Consider the following 25586-nt stretch of genomic DNA (forward strand, 5'->3'; position numbering starts at 1 on the left):
AACAGGGTTAAGAAAAATGGCTGAGCAAATAACTGTCCCGACCATTCACTTTCATGTTTCCAAAGTCACTGAAAACAAATCTGGTTGGTGTTTTATAATGATAAAATGGTTAGAATCTGGGGGAAGATTCAATAAATTTATTCATTATGATGAGAGAGAGAGAGACTACAGTTATGCTGTAGGCTGAAGTGTGAAGAGCATCAACAGATGCTTCTTTCTTCCATGATGCACATTTGAAGGCTACATTATTTTCCATTATGGTCTCACTGAGAATAGTGACAAAATGAGTCATGCGCTACTATTTAGGCACATGAAATGATTTTGCTGTTATAAAAAGAAGAATACGCAGGTGTGCAAATAAAGTATGCAGCTTGTTATTAGTCTTTTAAAGGAAATGCTTCGTGCAAGGCTTTGGTCACATTATCTGAGAATTACATTCTTACTGGGGCAATTAAATCCCCCCCCCCCCTCCCTCCCCCAGCCTCCCGAATAAACTGATAAAGCATAGATTTTACAACATGCCTTTACAGTTTAATATTTGCATAGAACTAAAGGACAGTCCTATGGCGTTACTGACATTATGATTATAAAGCTGTTCGAATAACAATACACCAAAGATAATGTTGTGCACATTTAAAACGCAGGAGTCATTTTTAAACATCAGACTGTCCTCGTAAGTGTGACGTGTCAAACTAACTTGATCGCACAGGCTCACGGAAACGTGAATGCCCAGTTATGGACCAATCAGAGAAACGCAGCAGTCGCTGCAGCCAATCAGACACAGTCCCTGCAAGGTGCATTCTTTTCACCGTTATATTTTATTTTTTGGTGGACGCTCGTTTTTGAAGTGTTTATCACGAAATACTGTAAAGAATACAGTTTATTCCAGCGTCAGCGATTTTTTTTTGCGTTCTTGTAAATTATCTAGATAAAAAGGGGTGTTGAAATGCTCTCTGAGGAGGCAGCACTAATATGAGCAGCAGGGACCTTTCGCTGTCACAGGGAGTCTGTTTTTGTTGATACCGCCAGCAGCCGCTCACGAGGGAGACACTGAGAAATTAATGCGTATTTAAACAGCAACACAACCGTGTTGGAAATACACTGAAGAAAAATGCGAGGCCTTGGACACTTTATTGCACTTTTATTTTTTCCCATGGCATTTTGTGTGGATTTCCATGTGGAACCAGGATCCTATAACGCGCACCGGGTGTATGTGAAGTCTCCAGTAGCCGCCAGAAGTCTGATCGGGACGGGATCGGATGCAGATATTTCGCGGATTCACAGTCACATCCAGAAAAGAAGCGTTGATGAATCTGACTCCTGTAATGGTTTAAAGGAATATGACACCAAGTTAACTAGCAACACACACAGCGTAAGTTCACTCGAAGCACCGATGCAACCCCGCGGCTCTGCCTCATAACCTAAGGATCTTTACATAACCCTAGTAACGTTACTATTAATTAACTTCATGTACTTAGAATAGGGGTAGCCTTTGGTTTAAGGTTTATTTACTTCTAATTATGTCATTATAGTAAGTACATGTAGTAATGTGTAACTACGTCACCTTAAAATAAAGTGTTACCTTCTATTTGTTAGTATGATGTATATTAAATGCATTTTTAATATGGACTAGATACTGTTCACAATAGTATTACTTTCTAAAAATAAGTAACTTACCACTAACTCAAAATTGATACTAATTACGTGTTTTAACGTTTTACTAGATTTGTTCAGCTCAAACGCATTCAAAGTTCTTGTAGAAGCACTTGAGTTTTGTGCTAAACATACACAGTAAATACTGTAAAATGGGATTAAAAATGTCAGTTTTCTTTTTATATTAGAACCTTTTCAAAATATTACAATTTCTATATCTCCATAGTCCTTGGAATAGCCTAAGTTTTCTCTTCCCTTTCTGTTTTATAACAAATAAATGTTGACTGTTGTTTTTGAACAATGTCCTTGACAAGTGTAACTTTGGCTACCAGCAGTTGTAGAACCAGTTAAACTGGTATGACAACCTGTTTAATATCCACCCCCCACACACAAATAGCTATGCCTTTCTAAAGCATGTTAAGTTTAGCTAAACCATATCATTTATTATACAAACTAGTACAAGTCTTAATATTACAAAATGCAACAGGAAAAATAAAACTGACACTAGTCATTGCAACTTAAAATGACTTCCTTTTCTCTGAATAAGTTGTGGTTGCTTCAGAGAGTTGGTTGAAACTGCACCTTTTTTTTCTTCTTCACACAGTCCTACTGTGGTCTGTCTTTCTGTGGAAAGTTAGCATAAATTCAAAAGTTCTTAATCAACAGTCCCAAAGTGTTTTATGTGTGTACTGACCTTTCGGTCTTAAAATTATTTGTTAGAGCTAAACAAATCATCTAAACCAGTAGTTCTCAACCAGGGGAGCACAGCTAACTAACCTCAGCAATAACTATATTTTTTATTGAAAAACGTACAGAATCAGAATCAAAACAAATTGTATTTAATGAATTTAATATATCAACCCAATTTCTGTAAATAAAAAAGTTGTCATAATTATATTTACAGCAGAAATGCCAGAGGAATTGTACAATATGCTAGGCCTTCAAATAATGTATCTTTAAATGAGTCAAAAAGATTGAGAGCCATGTCATCTTTCAAATTCATGATTTGATTCCATCTTCAAATTCACAATTCATTCCTATTTCTTTCATTTCAGTAATTTGTCATGTCAGTCTTCATTGTTCTATTTTCAGTTTCACGGTTAAGTGACATGAGTACACAGTAGTTGCTAGGTTTCTGATTTAGTTTTTGTAGCATGTGCTTTGCATATGCTGATAATGTCTTTCTAGGACATGCAATATTAAAAGCTTCATTGTGTTATTGTACGAAAAGTCTTATATTTTGTCCATGACGACGGACATTTCAGTATTGGTTTTGTTTAATATTAATACATTTGTTTCTTTCAGTGGACTTTTAAAGATATCAGTGGATCCGTGTCTCTGGCCTGGGTGGGGGATGGAACTGGGGTGAGTTTCACTTTTGATTTATTATGTGTATACTACACACACAATCATACACTTGCTGTTCTGAGAGGAAGTCTAATAATGCCATTCAATGTTAGATAAGGGCTCTTTTAGCTTAGGTTTAAATTTAGACTGTCTTGGTAATCTTTGCAGATCTCTTTGGCTGTTTGGAGTGCTCACAAGGAAAATAAATACAACTATCTAGTTTGACCTTTTCATTGCCCCGGTACACATTCAATGACATTTTGTGAAGTCTTGTTTTTACTCTGACGACGGCTGCTGTGCACTTTACTGCAATAAAAACAATACTTTGACCTACACTACCATTTCAAATTTTGGAGTGACTCTGTAAAAAGTCTCTTATGCTCACCAAGGCAGCATTTACAGTATTTGATCAAAAATACAGTAAAACAGTAATATTGTTAAATATTATTACAACTATTTGAATACATTTTCAAATGCAATTTATTTCTGTGATGGCAAAGCTGAATTACTGCAGTCTCCAGTGTCACATGAGATCATTCTAAAATGCTGATTCACTACTTAGGAAACATAAATATCAGTGTTGAAAACAGTTGTGCTGCTTAGTATTTTTGTGGAAATCTTGAAATGTGTGGAAATCTATATGAAATAGAAATCTTTTGTAACATTATAAAAGTCCTTGCTGCCACTTTTGATCAATGTCTTGCGTCCTTACTGAATGAAAGTACAGTTTGTAAAAGTTTGTGTCAAACGTAAATAACTGTCTCTATGCCTCAATCTTAGGTAGTACTAGCCCTGACAACGTTTCAGGTGCCATTAGTCTTCATGCGATTTGGTCAGTCAAAACTGTATAGGAGGTGAGTACTGGTTTGAATTTTGTTTGTTCTTGTAATACCAATGTAGTGTTTGCTTTACTCCATGTCTTTCTCGATCTTCCACTCCTTGTTACAGTGAAAACTATGGAAAGTCATTTGAGGATGTCACAGAACTCATCAACAACACCTTCATCAGTACTGACTTTGGGATCGCTATTGGTCCGGAAAACTCTGGCAAGGTGGGCAAGACATGTCAAAAATCCAGCATTTGTGTGTCTTCTCCAAATAAACCCACATGGGCTGGGGAGCTGGATCAGTTCCCTATCGAGGGAACTCAACACTGCGTCGATAAAATCGACTCTTTGGGGACGCTCCCTAAGCGTGCGCCTCTGAAGTATGAATGAAACTAATCCAATCCTGATTGGTGTTGCGTCGTGACGTAACATGTGACGGCATACCCGGAAGTATAAAAGTGACGCTGTCACAACACACACTAGCTTTCGCTCTTCAGCAAGCGCTTTATGTTGAAACTGTCTGTCTTATTTGGTGTTGTTTGTCTTATTATTGAAAGAAAGTATGGCCAGTGAACAATTCAAGAGGTGTGTGCATCCCTGCCCTCGTTTCATCACGGGTGGGGACGCACACTCTCTCTGTGTGTATTGTTTGGGAGTGCAGCACGCACGGGCAGCTCTCGAGGGGGCTGCTTGTGAAATGTGTGAGGCTTTGCCTATTAGAGTGCTGCGCTCCCGGCTGGCGTGCTTTGACGAGCACGGTCAGGCTCGCGTTCCCCAGGGTTCCGGTCCCGCATATGTCGAGGCGATGCGGCGACTGAGATCCTGGGGTTCGCAGCGGGATCTGGCGGAGGAGAGTGAGAATGCTGAGGCATTTTCTCGCTCGCCATCGGCTGATCCCGCAGCCTCTGAGAGTGGTGTGGGAGCCCGCGCTGCGGTTTCTCCTACCCGCGATCAGGTCCCGGTGCTTGAGCTGTCTACTTCTGAGGAAGGGGACGTGCTCAGCATCGATGCGGACGACCGTGATCTCAGCACGCCATCACGCGGCCTGGGTTATGAGGAGCTGGTGGAGGTTGTGACACGCGCTGTGGCCAGACTAAACATCAGCTGGCCACAACATGAGCAGGAAACGCAAGTCACCAGTAAAATGGACGAGCGTTACCTGCAGCGCAGGTCACAGCCTCACCGCCGGGGTCTGCCGTTTTTCCCTGATCTCCATAAAGAGATCTCGAGAACGTGGGAAAGACCGCATTCGTCCCGTATTTCGAGTCCCAATGTAATAGATTACAGCAATGTTATGGGGGCTCGAGATATGGGATATGGGAAGATGCCGAAGGTGGAGGAGGCTTTAGCGAGCTATCTCTCTCCCGAATCGGCGTCTTCCCTAAAGACCCCGGTGTTGCCTAGTAAGCCCTGCAGAGAGACATCTGCATTGGTGGGCAGGGCTTACATGGCGGCGGGTCGGGCTGGTTCGTGTCTGCACTCAATGGCGATTTTGCAGGCATACCAGGCCGACCTCCTGAAAGATTTGGATGAGGGGGAGGGGCCTACTCCTGAAGATGTCGCGGAGTTGAGGAAGGCCGCAGATTTGTCTCTCCGGGCCACTAGGGAAGCGGCCAGCGCTATTGGCCGCTCTATGGCGGCCATGGTGGCCACGGAGAGGCATCTGTGGCTGAACTTATCCGGTATTAAAGAAAAGGATAGGTCCTTCCTGCTGGATGCGCCGCTTTCGGCTTCTGGCCTGTTCGGCGACGCCGTTAATTCGGTTGTCGACAGGTTTCAGGAGTCGAGAAAACAATCTGCGGCGTTCCAGCAGTACCTCCCCCGGAAAGCGAAGGCCAAATCTAGTAGGGGGGGGGCAAAGCAATCAGCCCCAGCCATCAGCCAGCTCCTCCCACAGGGCAGAGCAGAAGGAGAGCGTTTCCTCTAGAGCCCCCCCTCCGGGGTCTTGGCAACAGAGGAAACGCTCCCAAAAACCGAAGTCCTCCAGCCAGAGGGGCGACCTGAGGGACGTCATTCAGGCTAAGAGGACTTCGGAAAAGAGGTCCTAGCCAAGGCAGGACTTCAGAGGGCTGCCCCCTCCGCAGTGAGACAACCGAGGTTGTTCTCACAACGGGGCCCTCTAGGAAAAGATGCAGGTCCGCCGTTAACAGCGCTTCGGGCCGCATCAATTTCCAGCGAAAAGACACCAGAGGCCAGCCTCGAGAGGCTGGTACCCTTAGCAGATTTTGTAGAGGGATGGTATCATCTTCCCAACATATCTCCATGGGTCCTGCAGATAATACGAGTTGGGTACAGACTGCAGTTCGCGCACCGCCCCCCCAAGTTCTCTGGGGTGGTGCTCACTGCGGTGGTCCCAGAGCAGGCTCAGGTGTTGGAACAAGAAGTACAGACTCTGCTGTCGAAAGGAGCCATAGAACGTGTTCTTCCGGTAGACAGGGAGTCCGGGTTTTACAGCCGGTACTTTATAGTTCCAAAGAAGGATGGGGGGTTAAGGCCAATTTTGGATCTCAGGGTGTTGAACCGGTCTCTGAGAAGGTTCAAATTCAGAATGTTGACCATTCCAACAATCGTGAGTCAAATCAGATCCGAGGACTGGTTTGTCACGATAGATCTGAAAGACGCCTATTTTCACATCTCCATCCTTCCTTGTCACAGGAGGTACCTGAGGTTCGCTTTCGGGGGCGAAGCATACCAATATCGGGTTCTTCCGTTCGGCCTAGCACTCTCTCCCCGCACATTTACCAAGTGTATGGACGTGGCCCTTGCTCCACTGAGACTTCAGGGGATTCGCGTATTGAATTATCTCGACGACTGGCTTATTTTGGCCCAGTCTCGGGAGATGGCAGTTCGGCATCGAGATGTCGTTCTTGGCCATATTCAAAAATTGGGGTTAAGACTCAATTTGAAGAAGAGTGTGCTAGAACCGTCCCAGGGCACGACCTTTTTGGGAGTCGTGTGGAACTCGATTACAATGCAGGCACGTATGTCTTCCGCACGTATCGAGTCAATTCTGGCGATGGTGTCCAGGGTGAGGCTAGGTCAGGCCGTCACTGTGAAACACTTTCAAAGGATGCTGGGCCTCATGGCAGCGGCATCCAACATTATTCCTCTGGGCCTCCTTCACATGAGGCCCCTCCAGTGGTGGTTGAAGACCAAGGGGTTCTCACCCAAAGGAAATCCGTTCCGTATGATCAGAGTAATGCGCAAGTGCCTTCAGTCTCTGCAAATATGGAAGAAGCCTTGGTTCCTATCCCAAGGGCCAGTGTTGGGGGTGTCATGTCGCCGGGAAACCGTTTCGACAGACGCCTCCCTTACGGGCTGGGGCGCGGTCATGGACGGCCGCTTTACCAGGGGTCTGTGGCAGGACCATCATCGCACTTGGCATATAAATTGCCTGGAGATGATGGCGGTATTCAAGGCTTTGAGGAGCTTCCTCCCAGACATCGAGGGTCGCCACGTCCTTATACGGACAGACAATACGTCAGTGGTGGCCTATCTGAACCGACAGGGGGGACTCAGATCGCGCCCTCTGTGCAAACTGGCGCATCAGATTATCCTTTGGTCCCAGGGAAAGATATTGTCAATAAGGGCAATGTATATCCCAGGGGTTCAGAATCGGGGAGCAGACATCCTGTCGAGGCAGGGGCTGAGGCCCGGGGAATGGAGACTTCATCCGGATGTGGTGAAGTCGATATGGGAGAGGTTCGGACCGATGGAAGTGGATCTGTTTGCGTCTCGAGAGACGTCCCACTGTCCACTTTGGTTCTCCCTCTCACATCCAGCCCCGCTGGGGTTGGATGCCATGGTACAGGCTTGGCCGAGGCTTCGCCTGTATGCTTTCCCCCCGATCGCTCTGCTCCCAGGGGTCCTGGAGAGGGTCCGTCAAGAGGGCATCAGTCTACTTCTGGTTGCCCCGAGATGGCCGACACGAGTATGGTTCTCGGATATAATATCACTCCTCATAGCTCCGCCATGGCCGATTCCTCTGAGGAGGGATCTATTGTCTCAGGCGGAGGGCACAATCTTCCACCCTCGCCCAGAGTTGTGGAAGCTGTGGGTCTGGCCTCTGAGGGGGTTCAGTACCTAAATGCTGGCTTATCAGCTGAGGTGGTTGAAACCATACTTAGCTCTAGGGCCCCATCTACCAGGAGATTATATGGCCTCAAGTGGAAGGTGTTTCACACTTGGTGTGGAGAACGGAGGTTGGATCCAGTAAACTGCCCAGTGGCTTCAGTTCTGGAATTCCTTCAGGATCGTTTCTCTGCGGGTCTCTCCCCGTCCACTCTTAAGGTGTACGTGGCTGCCGTTTCGGCTTTCCACGCGCCAGTAGATGGTGGACCTCTGGGGAGGCACCAGTTGGTCATTAGGTTTCTCCGTGGTGCTTGGAGGATGAGGCCGGCGATCAGGTCCAGGGTGCCTGCCTGGGATCTGGCAATAGTTCTGGAAGGGTTGTCCCTCGCTCCCTTCGAACCTTTAGAGTCGGCTTCGCCTAAGGACTTAACGTTGAAAATGGTCTTTCTCTTAGCGATTACCTCTCTTAAGAGGGTGGGAGATCTCCAGGCCCTGGCGGTAACGCCAGCTTGCTTGGAGTTTGCCCCTGGCAAAGTAAAGGCCTTTTTTGCACCCGAGTCCGGGCTACGTGCCTAAAGTTCCTTCGAGTACGGCTCGCTCTGTAGTCCTTCAGGCATTCCATCCTCCACCTCATGTGTCGGCGGGAGAAGAGAGGCTTCACTTGCTCTGCCCCGTCAGAGCTTTGAGTGTATACTTGGAAAAGTCTGCTTCTTGGAGAAGATCTGACCAGTTGTTAGTATGCTTTGGGTCACCTAAGAGGGGGCTCCCGGCAACCAAACAAACTATAAGTAACTGGATTGTCCAGGCTATTACTGAGGCTTACAAGGTGCGTGGGGTTCCTTCACCTTTGGCCTTAAGGGCTCACTCGACTAGAGGCATGGCTTCCTCTAGGGCCCTTCTGTCGGGAGTACCTCTGCAGGAGATTTGTGAGGCAGCCGGCTGGGCTACCCCGCATACTTTCATCAGGTTTTACAGTCTCAGCCTTCCCAGTACGCCCGGTGCACACGTACTCGGCCCTTGCTGAGTGCCTAATCAGTTTCACTCTGGGGCGGGTCTGTTCGGTGCGTGGCCTAGTGGGTACTCGTTCCCCAAAGAGTCGATTTTATCGACGCAGTGTTGAGTTCCCTCGATAGGGAACGTCTCGGGTTATGACTATAACCCTTGTTCCCTGAGAAGGGAACGAGACACTGCGTCGTGTTGCCACGCCCCCTTTTCAGACCCTTGAGCGTCTTGCTTCATCGCGAGGCTAGTGTGTGTTGTGACAGCGTCACTTTTATACTTCCGGGTATGCCGTCACATGTTACGTCACGACGCAACACCAATCAGGATTGGATTAGTTTCATTCATACTTCAGAGGCGCACGCTTAGGGAGCGTCCCCAAAGAGTCGATTTTATCGACGCAGTGTCTCGTTCCCTTCTCAGGGAACAAGGGTTATAGTCATAACCCGAGACGTTTGCTATGTTAAAGATGTTTCTGAAAGATGTTGCTGAACAAATGCAGCATGTCAATCAAAGTAAAAAATAGACTAGTTGAACTTTCTGTTCTTTGCTGATTTTCCGATACTCAAAGCAATTATAGGGATGTGTGACAGCACTTTAAAGTAATCAAAGTCCTGATTTGCTTTCCCTCAGGTGATCCTCACAGGAGATGCTTCTGGAGGCACTGGTGCCAGAATTTTCCGTTCAAAAGACTTTGCCAAGAATTTCATCCACACAGAACTGCCCTTCCAACCTCTAATGCAGATAATGTACAACCCTCAAAACTCTGATGTGCTTGCAGTCATCAGCACCAAGGTGAGAGCCTATCAAAATTTGTGTTATTTCTTTATGGGTATCGAAAAGAAAGTAACTAACCATTTGATCAGTGAATTTAATAGGTGTAAATAAGTTGCGTCATGATCACATATTGCATTTAAATACTTAGTTTATGACTCAGTGAAGTTCAAAACTGCCATCAACACATTTTGAGTTTCCTGAACTGATAAGAGAAAAACAATTGTGCTTATCTGAATGACATGATAGCATATTAACTCTTTGCCTGCCATTAACAATATCCTCCGTAATTTAATGTTTTTTTTTTTTTTAAATATATATATTGACGGTCTACAAGTTCATACAACAAAATAATCTGGGGACCATGAAAATATTTTGAATATGATCAAAGAGTTAAATATACTTATTGCACATATTTGCTATTCACTTTCTTCTCAAGTATATTTGTAAAAACACACAGATTGTGCATACATAGATTGTGTAAATTCTTTTTTCCTTTTGTATGCATTTAAAGTGGTGCATTGCTGCTTTTGATCATTAGCATAATATCATCCTATTGCTGCTGTTTCAGAATGATCTCTGGATCTCTAAAGATTTTGGTACAACATGGACGAAAATTCATGAGATGGTGTGTGTGGTGAAATGGTAAGATCTTTTAATGTTTGTAAAACCCACTTATGCCCTTAGAATGTGCTTTGTGTTTGTGAAGACACAATGGGGTCTGGGTGGAGTGACTTTATATGGTATGTTTTACTTTTGGACCAGTCAGTTTGGGGAGTTCTGTATTGTCTTTTCACGGCTGCACATCCGGAACACACAAAAACACAAACATGCAAATACGGCCACCATGGCAGCAACACTAGACATTGTCTGCTGAGTCACTGTGCTTTTCCACACGGCTCAGCTTTCAAATGTCCGAGGACACTCGGCTGCTCCAGATAAACTGCTGCATCAAACTTCAGTTGGATTCTCCAGTTTTTTTTTCCCCCTTGAATTCAACAGTCCCTGGTTTATACATGTTTACAGGGAATAGTTATGTTGACAAGGATGTTCTGCCAGGCTTATCCTTTCTTTGCGCAATTAATGTTTGACCAAGGAGCCATATCAGTTTGGGTACTCTTTAAGTTTACGTACACTTCCTTCATACCTCCTAGCAATCCTAACTGAAGGAAGGACTCACCCACTTACTGTACACATGATATGAAGTTCTCATGTGACTTCAGAAGCCAGTAAAATCAAACCAAACACATGGGTTATGCCTGTTACGGCATTTCTTTTAACTGAATATCATATTCAAATTACAACACACTATTCAGAATATGCTTGTGTTGAATTTTAATGATGTATTTCAATATACCAGAGTTTGAGAAACATGCACCATTTAAGCTTAGCCAGTTTATCAACTTTATTTATTACATCTTGATTATTCAAACAATGGTAAGAATATTAACGAATGGAAATAAAGAGCTAAAAGTGAGTGATTGAAATGATTATTGGCCTGGTATGATTAGAGCCTTAGAGTGATACCTCAAAATATCTCAGAAATCATCAATTTGTGATGTTTGTGGTGTTTTAACATCCTTTTTCTTTCTTTCTTTTTTCATTTTAGACTTTGCATAGCACATGGCATCAGCGTCTCAAACCATTATATTGTAATATTGTGATAAGAACGTATATAATTTCCTTCCTTTAAAAAATGTTATGTTTAATATTTTATCCAATATATTATGAAAATGTGCTGCATGCCATGGCCACACTTACATTTCAATTTTAGAGACTGTTTTCAGTTATGTTGCAACCTAAAAACTCCTCAACCTCTTAGGTCAACCCCTTAGGTCTTATCTTAACAATAAGTCATCTGATCTGTGACAATGATAGATATTCTGTTACAACAATGCCATAAATTTTAATGGAGAATCTCTATGCAACCAGTTTCTTCTTGCATTGTTCATGTTATATTTAAATTGAAAATATGGTTTGTGTGGTGATTGTCATAAACCGTCTCCCTCCTTGACATTTTAGTGTTCAGTACGTTTGTACGTATTATGCTGCAAAGTGCAAACGAGTGACTGATCTGAAGTGAACCGTTCGGAATGCTGTTGTTTTATGAGGTCTCTTGAGTTTAATCTCACTGATCAATTCTCTCTTCATCATTTCCACAGGGGAATGGATACTCTATTTTTCTCCGTCAGCCTTAATGGATCCTGCAGTGAGTAATATTTATCAACTTTGTTGATCTAAGGTGTGGTGACATGAACGTCTTCTGTTCTGTCACTAGTATGTGTTTGTATTGATTTCTATTGTATTGATGTGTATTTCTATTCTCTTTGAGCATTAGTTACTGTATTGGTAGTTGACTGTAAAATCAACTAGTTAGTTACTGTACAGTTGAGTTATTGTAATTCTGAAATATATATATATATATATATATATATATATATATATATATATATATATATATATATATTTTAAATTTAGAAATTAGCTTTTTTAAGATATTTATACAAAATATGTTACAAAATATTTATATTTCAAATTAATTCTATTCTCTCTGTAAACATTATATTCATCAAAGGATCCTAAAAAATGGCATCACAAAATATATAAAGCAGCAGCACAACTGTTTACAACATTGATAATAATAAGAAATGTTTCTTGAGCATCAAATCAGCATATTAGAATGATTTATGAAGGATCATGTTAAATTGAAGAGTGTGATAAAAATTAGTAATGAGGGACAAAAGTTACAAAAAAATTACAATTGATAAAAAATTACATTTCGAAATAAAATAAAATAGAAAATAGTTAATTCAAATTGTAATAATATTTCACAATATTACAGTGTTCAAACAAATGCAGCCTTGGTGAGCATAAGAGACTTTCTAAAACATAAAAAAAGATTTAGTTTATGTATAAAATATATATATATATAATTTATTTACTTCAATAAGTATATTTTAATAAGTATATTTAATAATATGTGACTAAGTATTTTTAAATTACAATAAATTAATATATTATAAGTTGCAATAATTTGCAATAATAATTAACATTTTGCTGCAACAAAATGGCATAAAGTCACTCTTTGGAAGAAAAAATATGTTACCCAGCTAGATATTTATCCAAAATTGCAACAGAAGTTCACAAAAACTTTTCAAAACATAAAAACACAAGTACATAAAAAAACATACAGCAATGATAACAGTCCTGTCACCTGGCCCAAAACTCCTGACCGTCCTTACTGTTGAATCCAACTGACTAAAAGTGTATGCTTTTTAAGCTTCCTTTTCATGATATTTGCCAATGTGTGCGTGTGCTTTTATTGCAAGAGGGGATGTCAGAGGGGATGATGCAGTGCCCTGTGTGTGGTGTTGCTCATTAACAGTGTTTAGATAAAGTGTTGATAGAATTTCTTTGGATTAAAATTCAACGTCCCACAGTGGATTTGACTCAGCAAAGCTTATGTTATTGCTATAGAAAAGCACGACACAGGCAGAGGCCCAAGTGCTATCAGCAACTCATAAAAACCAGATGCATATTTCTGTAGTAATGTTACCTCACTCTTTGTTGTTTTGTGTTTTCAGTTGATAAAGGAACGCTGGTGCTGAGGAAGTCAGTTGATCTTAGTGTTAACTTTAAAACAGTCGCCGAGAGAATTTACTCCTTTGGGATTGGTGGACGCTTCCTGTTTGCTTCAGTTATGGCTGGAACAGGAAACATCATGCCGTCAGCATCAGAGGTGTGTGTGACTGTGCACCCGAGTGTGAGTGTGTTTATTCGTGGATAAGATGTTTTAACTATGTGCATGTTCTTTAGGACATTTTACGTGCAATACATGTGTCGGTAGACCAAGGTGAGACATGGAACATGGCACAACTTCCTCCTGTCAGTCATGAGCAGTTTTACTCAATACTAGCAGCCAATGATGAAATGGTCTTCATGCATGTGGATGAACCAGGAGGTCAGTGTTTACTTTTGTTTCATTTACCGCAACCATATAGGCTTACAACTAACATTTCCTGTTGTAGAAACCATCACGTCACACAGCTGCTGTATCGATATATTATTTATTGTAGGAACATTTTTATTGGTTAACCACTGGCATTTATTAAGATCAACAAAGAGTGGAACATTAATCAGTTGCAAAAAGAAATTGATCTGCGCTACTTTATTGAGCTCATTGTTTCTATTTTTTAACTGTAGTGTGTTTTTGTTTTTCTCAGACGAAGGGTTTGGCACCATCTACGTGTCAGATGACAGAGGCACTGTGTATTCCAAGTCTCTAGAACGCCATCTGTATACGACTCCAGGGGGTGAGACAGACTTCACGAATATCACTTCCCTAAGAGGAGTCTTCACTACCAGCGTGCTGAATGAGGGTATGACTTCATCTTACACAAGAGTAATATACACTTCTAGTCTGTGTGTATTTTAACCTCAGGTTACTCTAGGACGCCTGTATCACTTGGAATACTTAAAATCCATATGAAAAGCAGTTTTTAAAAAACAGCTTGTTGTTTACTTTCTAAATATACATTTAAAAAAAGAACATGATATTTAACATTCCTCACACTACTGTTTAAAATATTTGTTTAATATTTTTGACCAAGGCTCACCATTTATTTGATAAAAAATACATTAAACCAGTAAATATGTTAAATATCATTACAATTTAAAATAACTGTTTACTATTTTGATTTATTTTAAAATATCATTTTATTCCTGCAATGAACAAGCTGTTATTTTAGTAATTCTGTCATTATTTACTCACCCTCATGACTCATGTCATTGCAAACCAAGACTTTTGTTCATCTTTGGAGCACAAATGAAGATATTTTTGTTGAAATCAGGAACTTTCAGTCCCTCCATTGGAAGCAGTGCTTTGCCACTTTATTTACAAAAAAATATTTACCTGCAATTCCGTTGTTCTGTGAACTCGCTTTAGATAATTTTTGTAAATGTAGAGATAAATTATGTTTTTTTGCATCTAACAAAGCACTTGCATTGCTTCATAAGATTGAGGTTAAACCGCTGGAGTCACATGGATTAATAATTGAATGTGTAAGTTGTGTTGCTCCCAATACTGAAAGGATTTCTTCAAAAATGTCCTCATTTGTGTTCTGAAGATGAACGAAGGTCTTACAGGTGTGGAACGTGGAACGACATGTGAACTAACCATTGAAGGCTTTAGTAATTTTGACGATTCTCTCTATTTGTCTTTTTCGTCTGAAGACAACTCGGTACAGACAGTAATAACATTTGATCAGGGAGGTGAATGGGTTCCTTTGAAAAAACCTGAGAACAGCAAGTGTGATTCTACGGCCAAAGATAAAGAAATGGTAAGAATCACTGAATGGAAGCTGTTATAATTGGACAGATGACAGACCAAACAGTTAAAATCCTTGAGAAGTCTAACAGTGTTTTTTTATTTACTTACCTTGTGTTGTCTTTCTCCTGTGCAGTGTAGTCTGCATATTCATGCCTCATACAGCACCTCCATGAAGCTGAACGTTCCCATGCTGCCTCTGAGTGAACCCAATGCTGTCGGACTCATCTTGGCTCATGGTAATGCATGTACACTTTTAAGAAAAGTCCTTTTAATGTCTCTATTTTAATTTACATTTATTTTATAATTTTTTTAAATGTTATTTTAACACATACAAGTCATTATTATTAATTGGATAAAATAGATAAAAGAAAATTAAAGGTGCAGTAAGCAATTTCTGAGAAACACTTTTGCTGTTTGAAATTATCCCAAACACACACACACCCTCCCTTCATTGCTCCCCCAAAATTCCTGATCACGTAATGCAATAGTATTCTAGTGCTAGACAGTTTCTAATCTCCAATATTATCATGCTGTTGGCTGATCATAACTTTTCTTTTTCCAATGATATCCTTCTGACCTTCTCTCTTTTGTAATGCCTCTCAGCCATTTCTCTTTCTACAGTGTTTCTTGCTTTCTTTTGACCGTATACTCCTTCCACTGCTGATTGGCTACAAGTGTGTTGAGGTGCTTGGTCCAATCCACTTTCAAAAGTTTTTTTCAGAAATCGGTTACTTCCCCCCTTTAAAGATAAAGTGAAATTTCTGCATAACCAAACAGAATTGCAATAAAATAATGACTTTCATGTAATTAACATTTCTGCCATCCCGCTTCCTCTTTTTTTAGGCAGCGTGGGTGACTCAATCTCAATGTTGACACCTGATGTGTACGTGTCTGATGATGGAGGCTACACCTGGCAGCAGGCTCTGAAGGGGCCGCATTACTATGCTATCCTGGATTCAGGAGGACTGCTGGTGGCCGTCGAGCACAACGAGCAAAACCCATCCAAACTCATCTCTGAGATTAAGTGAGCTTCCTGTAGTTTTTAAGATGAAACCTATACAATTGGCTTTTATATGGACGGTTTTCCATGCCAAGCTGAAGAATATGCTAATATTTCCACATGCAGAGTGCCGGTACATGCTGTAAAACTCATGATTTGTGTGTTTCTCAGGTTCTCCACCGATGAGGGGCAATGCTGGCATGTTTATAAGTTCACCCAGACGCCGATGTACTTCACAGGGCTGGCCTCGGAGCCTGGTGCCCGCTCAGTGAATGTCAGTCTCTGGGGTTATGAAGATGCTTTGATCAGCCACTGGGTAACTTACACCATTGACTTTAGAGACCTGCTGACACGTAACTGTGAGTGACCAGTTCACAAAATCAAAGACATTTATATAATTATATATTTGGGTTTAGCACAAACTAATCGGTCGCTGTCTATTTCCCAGGCACAGAAGGTGATTATATCCAGTGGCTGGCTCACTCTGATGACATCAGCGACCCGGAAGATGGTTGCATGCTGGGTTATAAGGAAAAATTCCTGCGTGTGAGAAAGGACTCTGTGTGTTGGATTGGCAGGGATTACATAGTCAACAAGCAGCCCACACCATGCAGTTGCACACTGGATGACTTCCTGTGGTGAGTGGAAACCAAAGATAATTGTAGCTTTGCTTTTTCTAATTCTACTTTGAAAAATATTTTAGTTTTAGTTAATTTGAGGAATGGATTGTTCAGTTTAGTTTAGAATATATTTTATTTCCGCTTTGGTAATTCAGGTTTAGTTTAACATTTTGGACTGCATTTTTGGATGCATTTCCAGTGCAATGGTCAAATTAATTTTTGTCATTAACCCACCAAATCATTCACCCACCCAAACAAATGATTTTCTCTGATTTAGATATCCGTACCCGATTCACATTGCAATTATTCAAATGTTCAGTGTTAAGCATGATGGCGTGTTACATATTACACTGAAGTAGGCTGCTTTTAAATTAAAAGTTTATTTTAAGTAAAAGGTTCTTCTTTGGCAAAATTACATTTCCTTAATAGCCTAAACAAAGGCTTTACTCCCATGTCTCTGTTTTCGTTATTGCGACTTCCCAAGCACACACACACAAAAAATTAAATAGGTTCACCCCAAGCAAAGGCTAGACATAGGCATAATTTATTAAATGAATGTCATATACATACAGTGCTTCATAGCCGTAACATAGGCTATCATTCACATACCCGTCACTTAATTCGTCCTGGTTAACTACTACACTAAAAGAATCACAATGTTTTGGTTTCAAACAGAGATCACGATTCTGAACAGACAACCAAACAAAATAACATTCATTGACTCACTTGGTTCATTACTGGATGAATCAGCGTTTTTTAAAGGGTTCATCGGATGCCCATTTTCCACAAGTTGGTATGATTCTTTACGGTCTTTATGTAAAGTTTGTAACATATTTTGGTTAAAATTCCTCAATGGATGTGTAAAACAACACCCTTTTTACCTCCTCAAAAGCAGCTCTGTTCACATTGACCCGTTTCAGTGCATGTCTCTTTAAATGATAATGAGCAACTGCTCACCCCACCCCTCTCTTCCTTGGGGGAAGTCGACACAAGACAACCTGCCATGGTGGACCGTATACAAATGTCTAAGGGCCGAAATATGCTAATACGGGACCGTCAGAGGTTGTAGACCTTAAGCAATCTGATATAATTTTGCTCAGAAAATCCAAACGGCTTAATTACTGAGAGTGTTTAGACTTTTTAAAGAAAATGAATGGATTTTTATCACTGTTTGGGGGTTGTGTCCACACAATGCAAAGACACATTTATATGCAAACCATATAAAAGTGAATTAGTTTCATTGAATCTCTTGCTCAAATACATTTTTTAAGTCACTTGTTGCCTATGTGAAGCACCATGTTACTTTTTAAAAGGTGATTTACTTTATTTTGATTGCTTCCATTTAAACTTTATTTTTTCCACTTCTTCTGTGATAATATGGATATTTGTAACATAGAAATAATGCTACTGTGTGGTTAAAAAAACAGTTTGTGAAGCTGTTACATACAGTACTTCTCTATAACAAATCTTCTCTTCCCTCCTGCTTAGTGACTTTGGATACTACCGTAAAGAGAACAGTTCAGAATGTGTTGAGCAGGCTGAGCTCAAAGGCCACGATCTTGATATCTGCATCCACGGGAGAGAGGAACAGCTAAAGACCAGTGGGTAATGCCCTCTGGATTATTCTCCATTGCTTGAAGACTAAATCTTTGTCTTAAAAGTAGACAGTTGAGGGTCAAGGTTTTTCACTTGCTTTAATACCTTACAATATGGTTAGCGCCTGCTAGCTTCTATTTGACTTATTTAGAGAGCATGTGTATTATCATTTATTTACCAGGTACAGAAAAATTCCAGGGGATAAATGTGAGGGAGGAAAACAACCAGGAAGAAAAGTGATTGACCTGAGCAAGAGATGTGTCAGCAACCTGCTGTCGGACCCTCAGCTGCTGGTGAGACTGCATTTACCTTGCTACATATAGAGTGGTGCAGGTATGTAGGGGCATAGCAAGCTTTTCAAAAGTGGAGGGGATGAATGTGACATTTAAATTTTTGCATTAACAGCTATTAATGACTAAAAAGCTTAAAAGGAACTGTTGTATATGCTGGGGTGCACTTTATAAATGATTGTTTTTTTCCCACTGGATGTTGTGTGGGCCTCTGCCCCTTTATGGGGGGTTCAGGGGTATGCTCCCCGCAAATTTGCTCAATCTGATGCACTTTGAGAGCTCAAAATTAAGAGCTTCAACCAGGACCACTGACCCCTATATACAGCATATATATGTTCATCCAAAAATATTCATCCATTTTTGGAAGAAATACTTGGCCACTCTTTGGAATATGATAATAATACAATTTATAATACTTTTATGGTGCTTTTTTCATTTTGGAGTTTAACAACCCCAGTCCCCAGTTTCGGGGATGAAAGAGACAGGCATTGCACAACAGAAGGGTTAGAAAATAATGAAAAGAAATTATCTTTCAGTGAACTATCCCTTGGTAGTAGTGACAGAATTTTTTCTAATAAAAAACTATGGAAAAGTGCCCCTATGATGCTATTTTAAAGGTTCCAAATGTTGTAGTTAGAGGGCCCCTAGGCCCCCTACAATAGGTTTACATGCATCCAAGGTCAAAAAACACTAATTTTCTCATAATATACATTGCACATCTCCTCAAAGTGAATGAAAATGGTTTGTTCTAAGATTCAATCTCTCTAATCACCTCCTTTCTAAAAGAGCCTACTCTGCTCTAAATTGTCAGATGGCCGTTGCACTATTACAACGCCTATTACCATATCTGAATTTCAGCTCGGGAGGCATCCTCAGTGCTTGAAACACATACCGTAGATACGGACAGTAACAATGGCATCCATTTTACATATCATCCTTTTGAAATACATGCAAAGTTGATTCGCAGTCCTGAAAATTACATATTAGCATATTATTAGCATATTACTGGGTGGTGATGGCGCAGTGGATAAGACACATGCCTCTGCTGTGAGAGACCCAGGTTCGAATCCACTGTAAGACACCAATGTGTCCCTGAGCAAGACACTTAACCCATACTTGCTCCAGAGGCGTGCGACCTCTGACATATATAGCAATTGTAAGTCGCTTTGGATAAAAGCGACAGCTAAAATGAAAATGAATAAATTATCAACATGTCGACAACACAAACCAAACTCTTCCAGACCTCAGGTACAACTTCATCGTTTGAGAAAATAGAACATTTTCATTTTCCAGCTGACTTTAAACCTCAAATACTTGTGCGCCGCTGTTTAACCTGTATCTCTGTAATCCACAGACAGAAAAATCTACCTCACACACCGCCCCTATCATTGCGATCGTCATAGCCGTCCTGCTGACCGGTGCAGTGTTTGGGGTTCTGTTTGTAAAGAAGTATGTCTGTGGCGGAAGGTGAGTCTGTTCTTTAGATATAGAATATGTTTATTCATATAAAATCAAAATAAACATCTTTCGCCTTGGCCTAAATATTTTGCAGGTTCTTGGTACACAGATACTCAGTCTTACAACATAATGCGGAAGCCAACGCCGTAGATGAACCACTGGACACAGATGTGGCTGGAGCACCTAAGATTGATTTCCATGATGACTCAGATGAGGTACATAACCGGACCATCTCACACTAATACATACACCTAAATGGAATCTTCTTTGGTATTTTTGTTTAGGGGGAAAAAAAGAAGCAAAATAGCAGGACTGATCTTGCTAAATGAATGTGTGTTTTTGGCAGGACCTACTGGAGTAGAGCTGTGCATTAGGTGAGCACAAGGAGCTACATTTCCTGTCATTCAGGCATTACTGCTGCTGTCTCTCCTCTCTCTAAAGCACAAACCAGCTGTCAGCTTTCTAAAACTTAATCTACCAGCTAATGTCACGTGCTTCCTTCTTCTTGACCAATGGGAGGGAACCTGGTTGCTTGTCCACCAATAGGAGGGTATTCTGATGATAGAATAGTCTTGTGAATGTAACTGCTGAGATTCTCTAAAGCAGAGAAAAAGTGTTTATAAGCTGCTTGTGGACGTTTCAGTTCTTTCTTTTGAAATTGGGGTCTTCTGGGAAGGAATTTAAGGATGCGACTGTCACTGGAGTACTTGTAAAATACTTGCTTTTCTTTTGATGTCCAGATGCTCTTACGTCAGAACTAGAGGTATATTATTATTTCAGCAGGAATTTCATTCAGCAAAAAGAGACAAATGAATCATATCACATGCGATGTTAAAAAAATACTGTGCTACTGAACCCTGACTGTGTTCATTACTAAAATGTGATCATACCTGCTGTCAAAGCTGTAGTTCTTATTTAGGATGTCCACTTTACTGTAAATAAGCAGGTGCATTAATGAATATAGCAATAAAATGCTGAGAAACAGGCAATAGATTTGACTTTACAAAAAGGGAGAATATATTTATAATTTCAGATTTATGAACATTATTAATTACCTGAAACCGTGTAGCTAGGCTGCGAGTTTGATAAAGTGAGATTGTTATTTGAACATAGAGATGATCTTCACATTACACATTTGTAAATAAGCAACTGTCACACTTGACGGTTAGGTGCAATTTTGTAATAAATATTTTTATGAGCCAAATTATGCAGATGCATGTAAAATAGAACACAACTGTAGTTTCTGTACAGACTTGAACATTTTGCCCAAATCAAATTTTGCAGTGAAATAGTTTTCAACATTTATGTTTTTTCCAATTCGCATAAAGACGGCTAAAACCTGACTAAGTGCTTGTGTGACAAACCATTAGTCGCAATAATTTTGCATGTGTTAATTGTTTTCATGTTTGTGCAGCAACTTCAGCGAGGTGAGGACAGACCCAGTGGTCTGAAGTCTTTGACCATGTCATTTGATTTTGGGTATTCAAATGCAATAGAACAATTTAGAACCTTTCTATTGGTACTTCCTGTTTGCATAGATGCTTGATGTCTGATGCAGTGAGGTTTTATTTTATTAAGTGTGTATTGTGCTATTTTAAAGGTTTCAAATGTTGTTGTGGAGATCTCCTACAATAGGCTTACATGCATCCAAGGTTAAAAATCACCTATTACCATATCTGAATTTCAGCTCCGGAGGCTTTGTCAGTGCTTGATACACAGTGATATGAACATTAACAATGGTGTCAGGTTTTTTTCTTATCAAATCCAGCGGTCTAAAGTCTTTAACGATGTGATTTCATTTCGGATATTCAAATGCACTTGAGCAGTTTAGCACCTTTCCATTGTTACTTCCTGTTTGCATAGATACTTGATGTCTGATGCATTGTTTTTTATTGTGTATTTAAATATAATTTCTACGGTTAATTTTGAGCCATGTTTCAACATCTCTAGGAGTTGTTTGCTTATATTCACATACCTAATAAAAAGTCTCATATTTTCTTAAAGACAATCTCCTTTGCAAAAACTATGAGTTATGGTGTTGATAGGTATAAAATCCCTAGTGTATGTTTTGATTCAAGTGCCTAGCATGGAGGCAGAGCTTGTGCCTTCCAGTTAAATAGAGATTAATTCAAAAAACGAAAACAATCTCATTTATGAAGAAGAATTACCACAGTTCATTATAACATGGTCTTTGACAAACTATGATAAAATATTTTGTGAGTATAAATTTTATACAATAAAATAAAAACAAACATGCCCCATAAATTAGTTAATACTTGTCTTGCTAAATTGGGTTGCTCTCCATGCTTGGGAATAATAAAAATAATAATAATAGATGCAATGTAAATGAAATCTGAAACTAAATGATTTCCATTGTGGCTGATTTTATTTACATGAGGTAATGTCTTTCTTGCAGTGCAAAATCAATGTACATATTAGTTGTGAAGTTCTGTATATACAGCAATTCTGACTTTGTATCTGTTGTATTTTTTGCTCTGTATATTTGGAACTGTTTGATTGAGAAATAAATTGATTTGCCCCACAGATTGTGTATGTATATATATGTATTGCTCATAAGAGTAAAAAAGCAAATGTGATAAAATACGCAATGTGCAAAAGTGTACAATAACTGTGACAAAGTTCCTTCCAATTAAATAAGTTTTTCAATCATAAAAGAACAGGCCTAGACTTTAGCAAAAAGTGTCTTGATAAACATGGAGGACTTGGCAGCCACTCAAATTCTGTACAGGAAGTTGCCTTCGTTGTCAAAAAAATCACTTCCCTTTTGTTTCACTGAACTGGGGGTTTTCAGCAGCGTCTGTGCGATGTGCTCGAGCTCTTCCTCTGTCAGGATCACTCCATCCCACTCTTCTTCCTCCTCCTCGAACTCGATATCATCTCTCATGCCCATTTTTGCTGAAGAGTCAGTCTGCTCCTGCAAAGCAGGTGTCTGTTTGTGTACAGCTGACAGTACTTGAGATGGTACAGCGTTTCCACCAGAGGGCGTCAGTCCAGTCTTGCCCTCCCTCACTGCCAGGGCTGTTTTACTCTGTGTTGTCAGGGCACCTGTTTTTCCAGAGGAGAGTATTGCTGGTGTTGCACTCTTTGGCAGTCTGGACTGTTCAGTTTTCCCATCTCTGAGAGACTGCTGCCCTGTACTGACTAACACTTTAGAGTCCTGCTTTAGCTTTCGGACAACTGTTGGGGTGAATTTGCTGCGGAGGACTTTGGAGATGACATCAGGGCTTACAGAGAAACCCTCTGCTAATCTCTGGAGTGTCCATTCCTCTGGGGACTCCTGCTTTAAGTACCTGTGAAAAGAGACATATGACTGCTCAGTGTTTGGATTGACCCCATTTAAAGCATTTGCTAAGAAATATTATGTTAAAATGACACTTTTTAATATATAAAAATACACTAAAATTTAAGTACATTTATAAAGAAATATTAAAATACTGGGCAAAGCAAAACAAACACTTAATTTATATATTATTAATTTGCAACCACAGACACTTTTTCAATTAATTAATTATCTGAGATATTAAACACCAAGATTTTGTGCTTAACAAATATTAAAATGAATACTAAATTCCTTCATGGAAATTTTCAATGTAGTCGCATGCAAGTAAATGCTGACAATAAACATACAGTTACACAAAAATGTCTGACAGCTGAGCTCAATGCTGTGACAGACCAATCAGAATCAAGAGCTGTGTAATAATAAACATATATATCCACACTGATATGATACCTTATCTGTTCAATGGCATCCCAGGTGAGTTTTCTCTCCGGGTCTCCAGGATTGTTCATTTGCCTCTTGATTATGTGAAACTTTGCTGCTTTATGCTTTCTCTTCTCTTCACTGCAAAGGAAATCATTTTAATACATGAAGACTGAGGTATTTGCTTTTGTGCTCCTGACTGTATAAGGACTCACCTAATAATGGAGTTCAGTTTGGCATCCACTGCATCCATATCATGGTCATCTTCAAACATGTCTTCCTGTTGTTTCTGTTTTGAATGTGAATCAAAATACCTCGGCGACATCCTTCTGTATGTGTCTCGACTGGCATGGCGACAAACAGGTCCTGGGAAAGGGGCCAGTTTGGTGGCCAACATGTAGGCCATCTTCCATGGTGTGGCCATTCTGCAAGTCACAAACATAAAGATAGTGACATCTGAATTAGCTACTTAATCCAACAAAAAAAAATTACTATAATTATCAAATAATTATTAATAATAGGAGGCTGAAGAATAATCTGAGAACAAACTGAAAGTCAAGTTGTTGTTTTTATCATTTAAAGACTGCTTTCTCAGATTTGTTTTTCTCTTGATGCAGCTCAAAACCCCCCACTAAAATAATAGCAATTGCCAAACTTTCAAGTTTTATTCCTATCTATATTCTGAAGGTTGTTTTCCCCATATATCATTCGCCTGATTTATGTAACGTTAAAATTTTATTCCTAAAAATTGAAAAGCACTAACGTTATTTCTACGTCACTTCTTAAACGTAAGATAACGTTAGTTAGTAAACCATCGAACAAAAGGTCACATTTACCTTGCTCTTTTCCGTGGCAAACTTTACATTTATACAACCATATAATATTAAATTGCGAATTGTAGTAATTATAAGTTACATTTAGTACAGTGCCTGTAACACTCACATGTTCATCTTTTTCTCATTCTCTCCTTCCACGGTGACATTACACCGGAAGCATGTTTTATTCACGCATGCGCGGCAGTCATTCGATTAAGCAATTCCTCCTTGGTTTCTTCCAATGCCTTCTATAGATATACAGTTACACAAAGACAAACATAATGAGAAGATTATTTTGGATAGCGTAAAGGTACAAGAATACATTGATCATATATATTATAGTGCCATCCAGATATATACTGATGGCTCAAAGGATCCACATTCTGGAAAAACATCTGCAGCAGTATTTATACCACAATTTAGAGTTAACATTTTAAAAAGAACATCAGATTACATTTCGGTATTTACATCAGAATTAATAGCAATTATATTAGCATTACAGTGGGTTGAAGAAATTCAGCCAAGCAGATCAGTTATATGCACAGACTCTTTATCGGCAATTGAAAGTATAGCAAGTGGTAATTCTACAGCTAGACAGGACTTAATTTATGAAATATTACAAAGTTTGTTTAGAATCAAACAATTGAGAATCGTTATTAATTTTCTTTGGATACCAGCTCATATGGGGGTGGCAGGAAATGAAGAGGTAGATAGTTTAGCAAAGCAGGCCTTAAAATTACAAGAAGTTGATATTAAAATTGCATTAAGTAAGACTGAGATAAAAAGTATAATAGCAAAGGAAATTAGGAAGAAATGGCAGAAGGAATGGGATAGTGGAAAAAAGGGTCGGCATCTATACAAAATTCAAGGAACAGTTGGTTCAGTAAGGAAAAATTTTGGTAATAGAAGGAGGGATGTTATAATTTCAAGAATGCGTATTGGCCATTGTTTATTAAATCAAAGTATGGCCAGGATTGGGAAACACCAGACTGGATATTGTGACAAATGCAGTTCAGGAAATATGGAAAGTGTAGAACATGTATTGTTGAAGTGTGAGGCGTATACGAGAGAAAGATTTAAATTATTA

General features: G+C 40.0%; 2 protein-coding genes across 3 annotated transcripts; one reads left to right on the top strand and one right to left on the bottom strand.

Annotated features, from left to right (window-relative positions):
• The first annotated feature begins 801 nt into the window (after nt 1–801).
• Nucleotides 802–22507, top strand: sort1b (sortilin 1b). The gene is made up of 20 exons (XM_039657835.2): nt 802–1372; nt 2959–3018; nt 3781–3854; nt 3949–4051; nt 9530–9691; nt 10242–10315; nt 11833–11879; nt 13255–13409; nt 13487–13631; nt 13894–14049; nt 14903–15009; nt 15133–15235; nt 15843–16023; nt 16171–16358; nt 16448–16637; nt 18108–18224; nt 18397–18508; nt 19860–19972; nt 20058–20178; nt 20310–22507. Exons 1-20 carry the CDS (start codon nt 1112–1114, stop codon nt 20322–20324), a joined length of 2484 nt encoding a protein of 827 aa, XP_039513769.2. The 5' UTR covers nt 802–1111; the 3' UTR covers nt 20325–22507.
• Nucleotides 22328–24658, bottom strand: ngrn (neugrin, neurite outgrowth associated). 2 transcript variants are annotated; one of them, XM_039657895.2, is made up of 4 exons: nt 24627–24658; nt 23900–24109; nt 23715–23825; nt 22328–23274 (listed from the first exon to the last, which is right to left on the bottom strand). In XM_039657895.2, exons 1-4 carry the CDS (start codon nt 24632–24634, stop codon nt 22698–22700), a joined length of 906 nt encoding a protein of 301 aa, XP_039513829.2. In that variant the 5' UTR covers nt 24635–24658; the 3' UTR covers nt 22328–22697. The 2 variants fall into 2 exon arrangements, with proteins under 2 accessions (XP_039513829.2, XP_039513830.2); XM_039657896.2 differs by having other exon boundaries at nt 24521–24639.
• Between the last annotated feature and the right edge of the window lie 928 nt (nt 24659–25586).

Source organism: Pimephales promelas, chromosome 14, assembly GCF_988280905.1.
Source record: "Pimephales promelas chromosome 14, fPimPro1.hap1.1, whole genome shotgun sequence".
Classification (NCBI taxonomy): Eukaryota; Metazoa; Chordata; class Actinopteri; order Cypriniformes; family Leuciscidae; genus Pimephales; species Pimephales promelas.

Coding starts and splice junctions, on each gene's coding strand:
- sort1b (XM_039657835.2), top strand. CDS start 1,112: ATGCGAGGCCTTGGACACTTTATTGCACTTTTATTTTTTCCCATGGCA. Junction 1,373..2,958: donor TAACTAGCAACACACACAGC/GTAAGTTCACTC, acceptor TGTTTCTTTCAG/TGGACTTTTAAAGATATCAG. Junction 16,638..18,107: donor ACACTGGATGACTTCCTGTG/GTGAGTGGAAAC, acceptor CCTCCTGCTTAG/TGACTTTGGATACTACCGTA.
- ngrn (XM_039657895.2), bottom strand. Junction 23,826..23,899: donor AAACTGAACTCCATTATTAG/GTGAGTCCTTAT, acceptor TTTCCTTTGCAG/TGAAGAGAAGAGAAAGCATA. Junction 23,275..23,714: donor GATGCCATTGAACAGATAAG/GTATCATATCAG, acceptor CTCTTTTCACAG/GTACTTAAAGCAGGAGTCCC.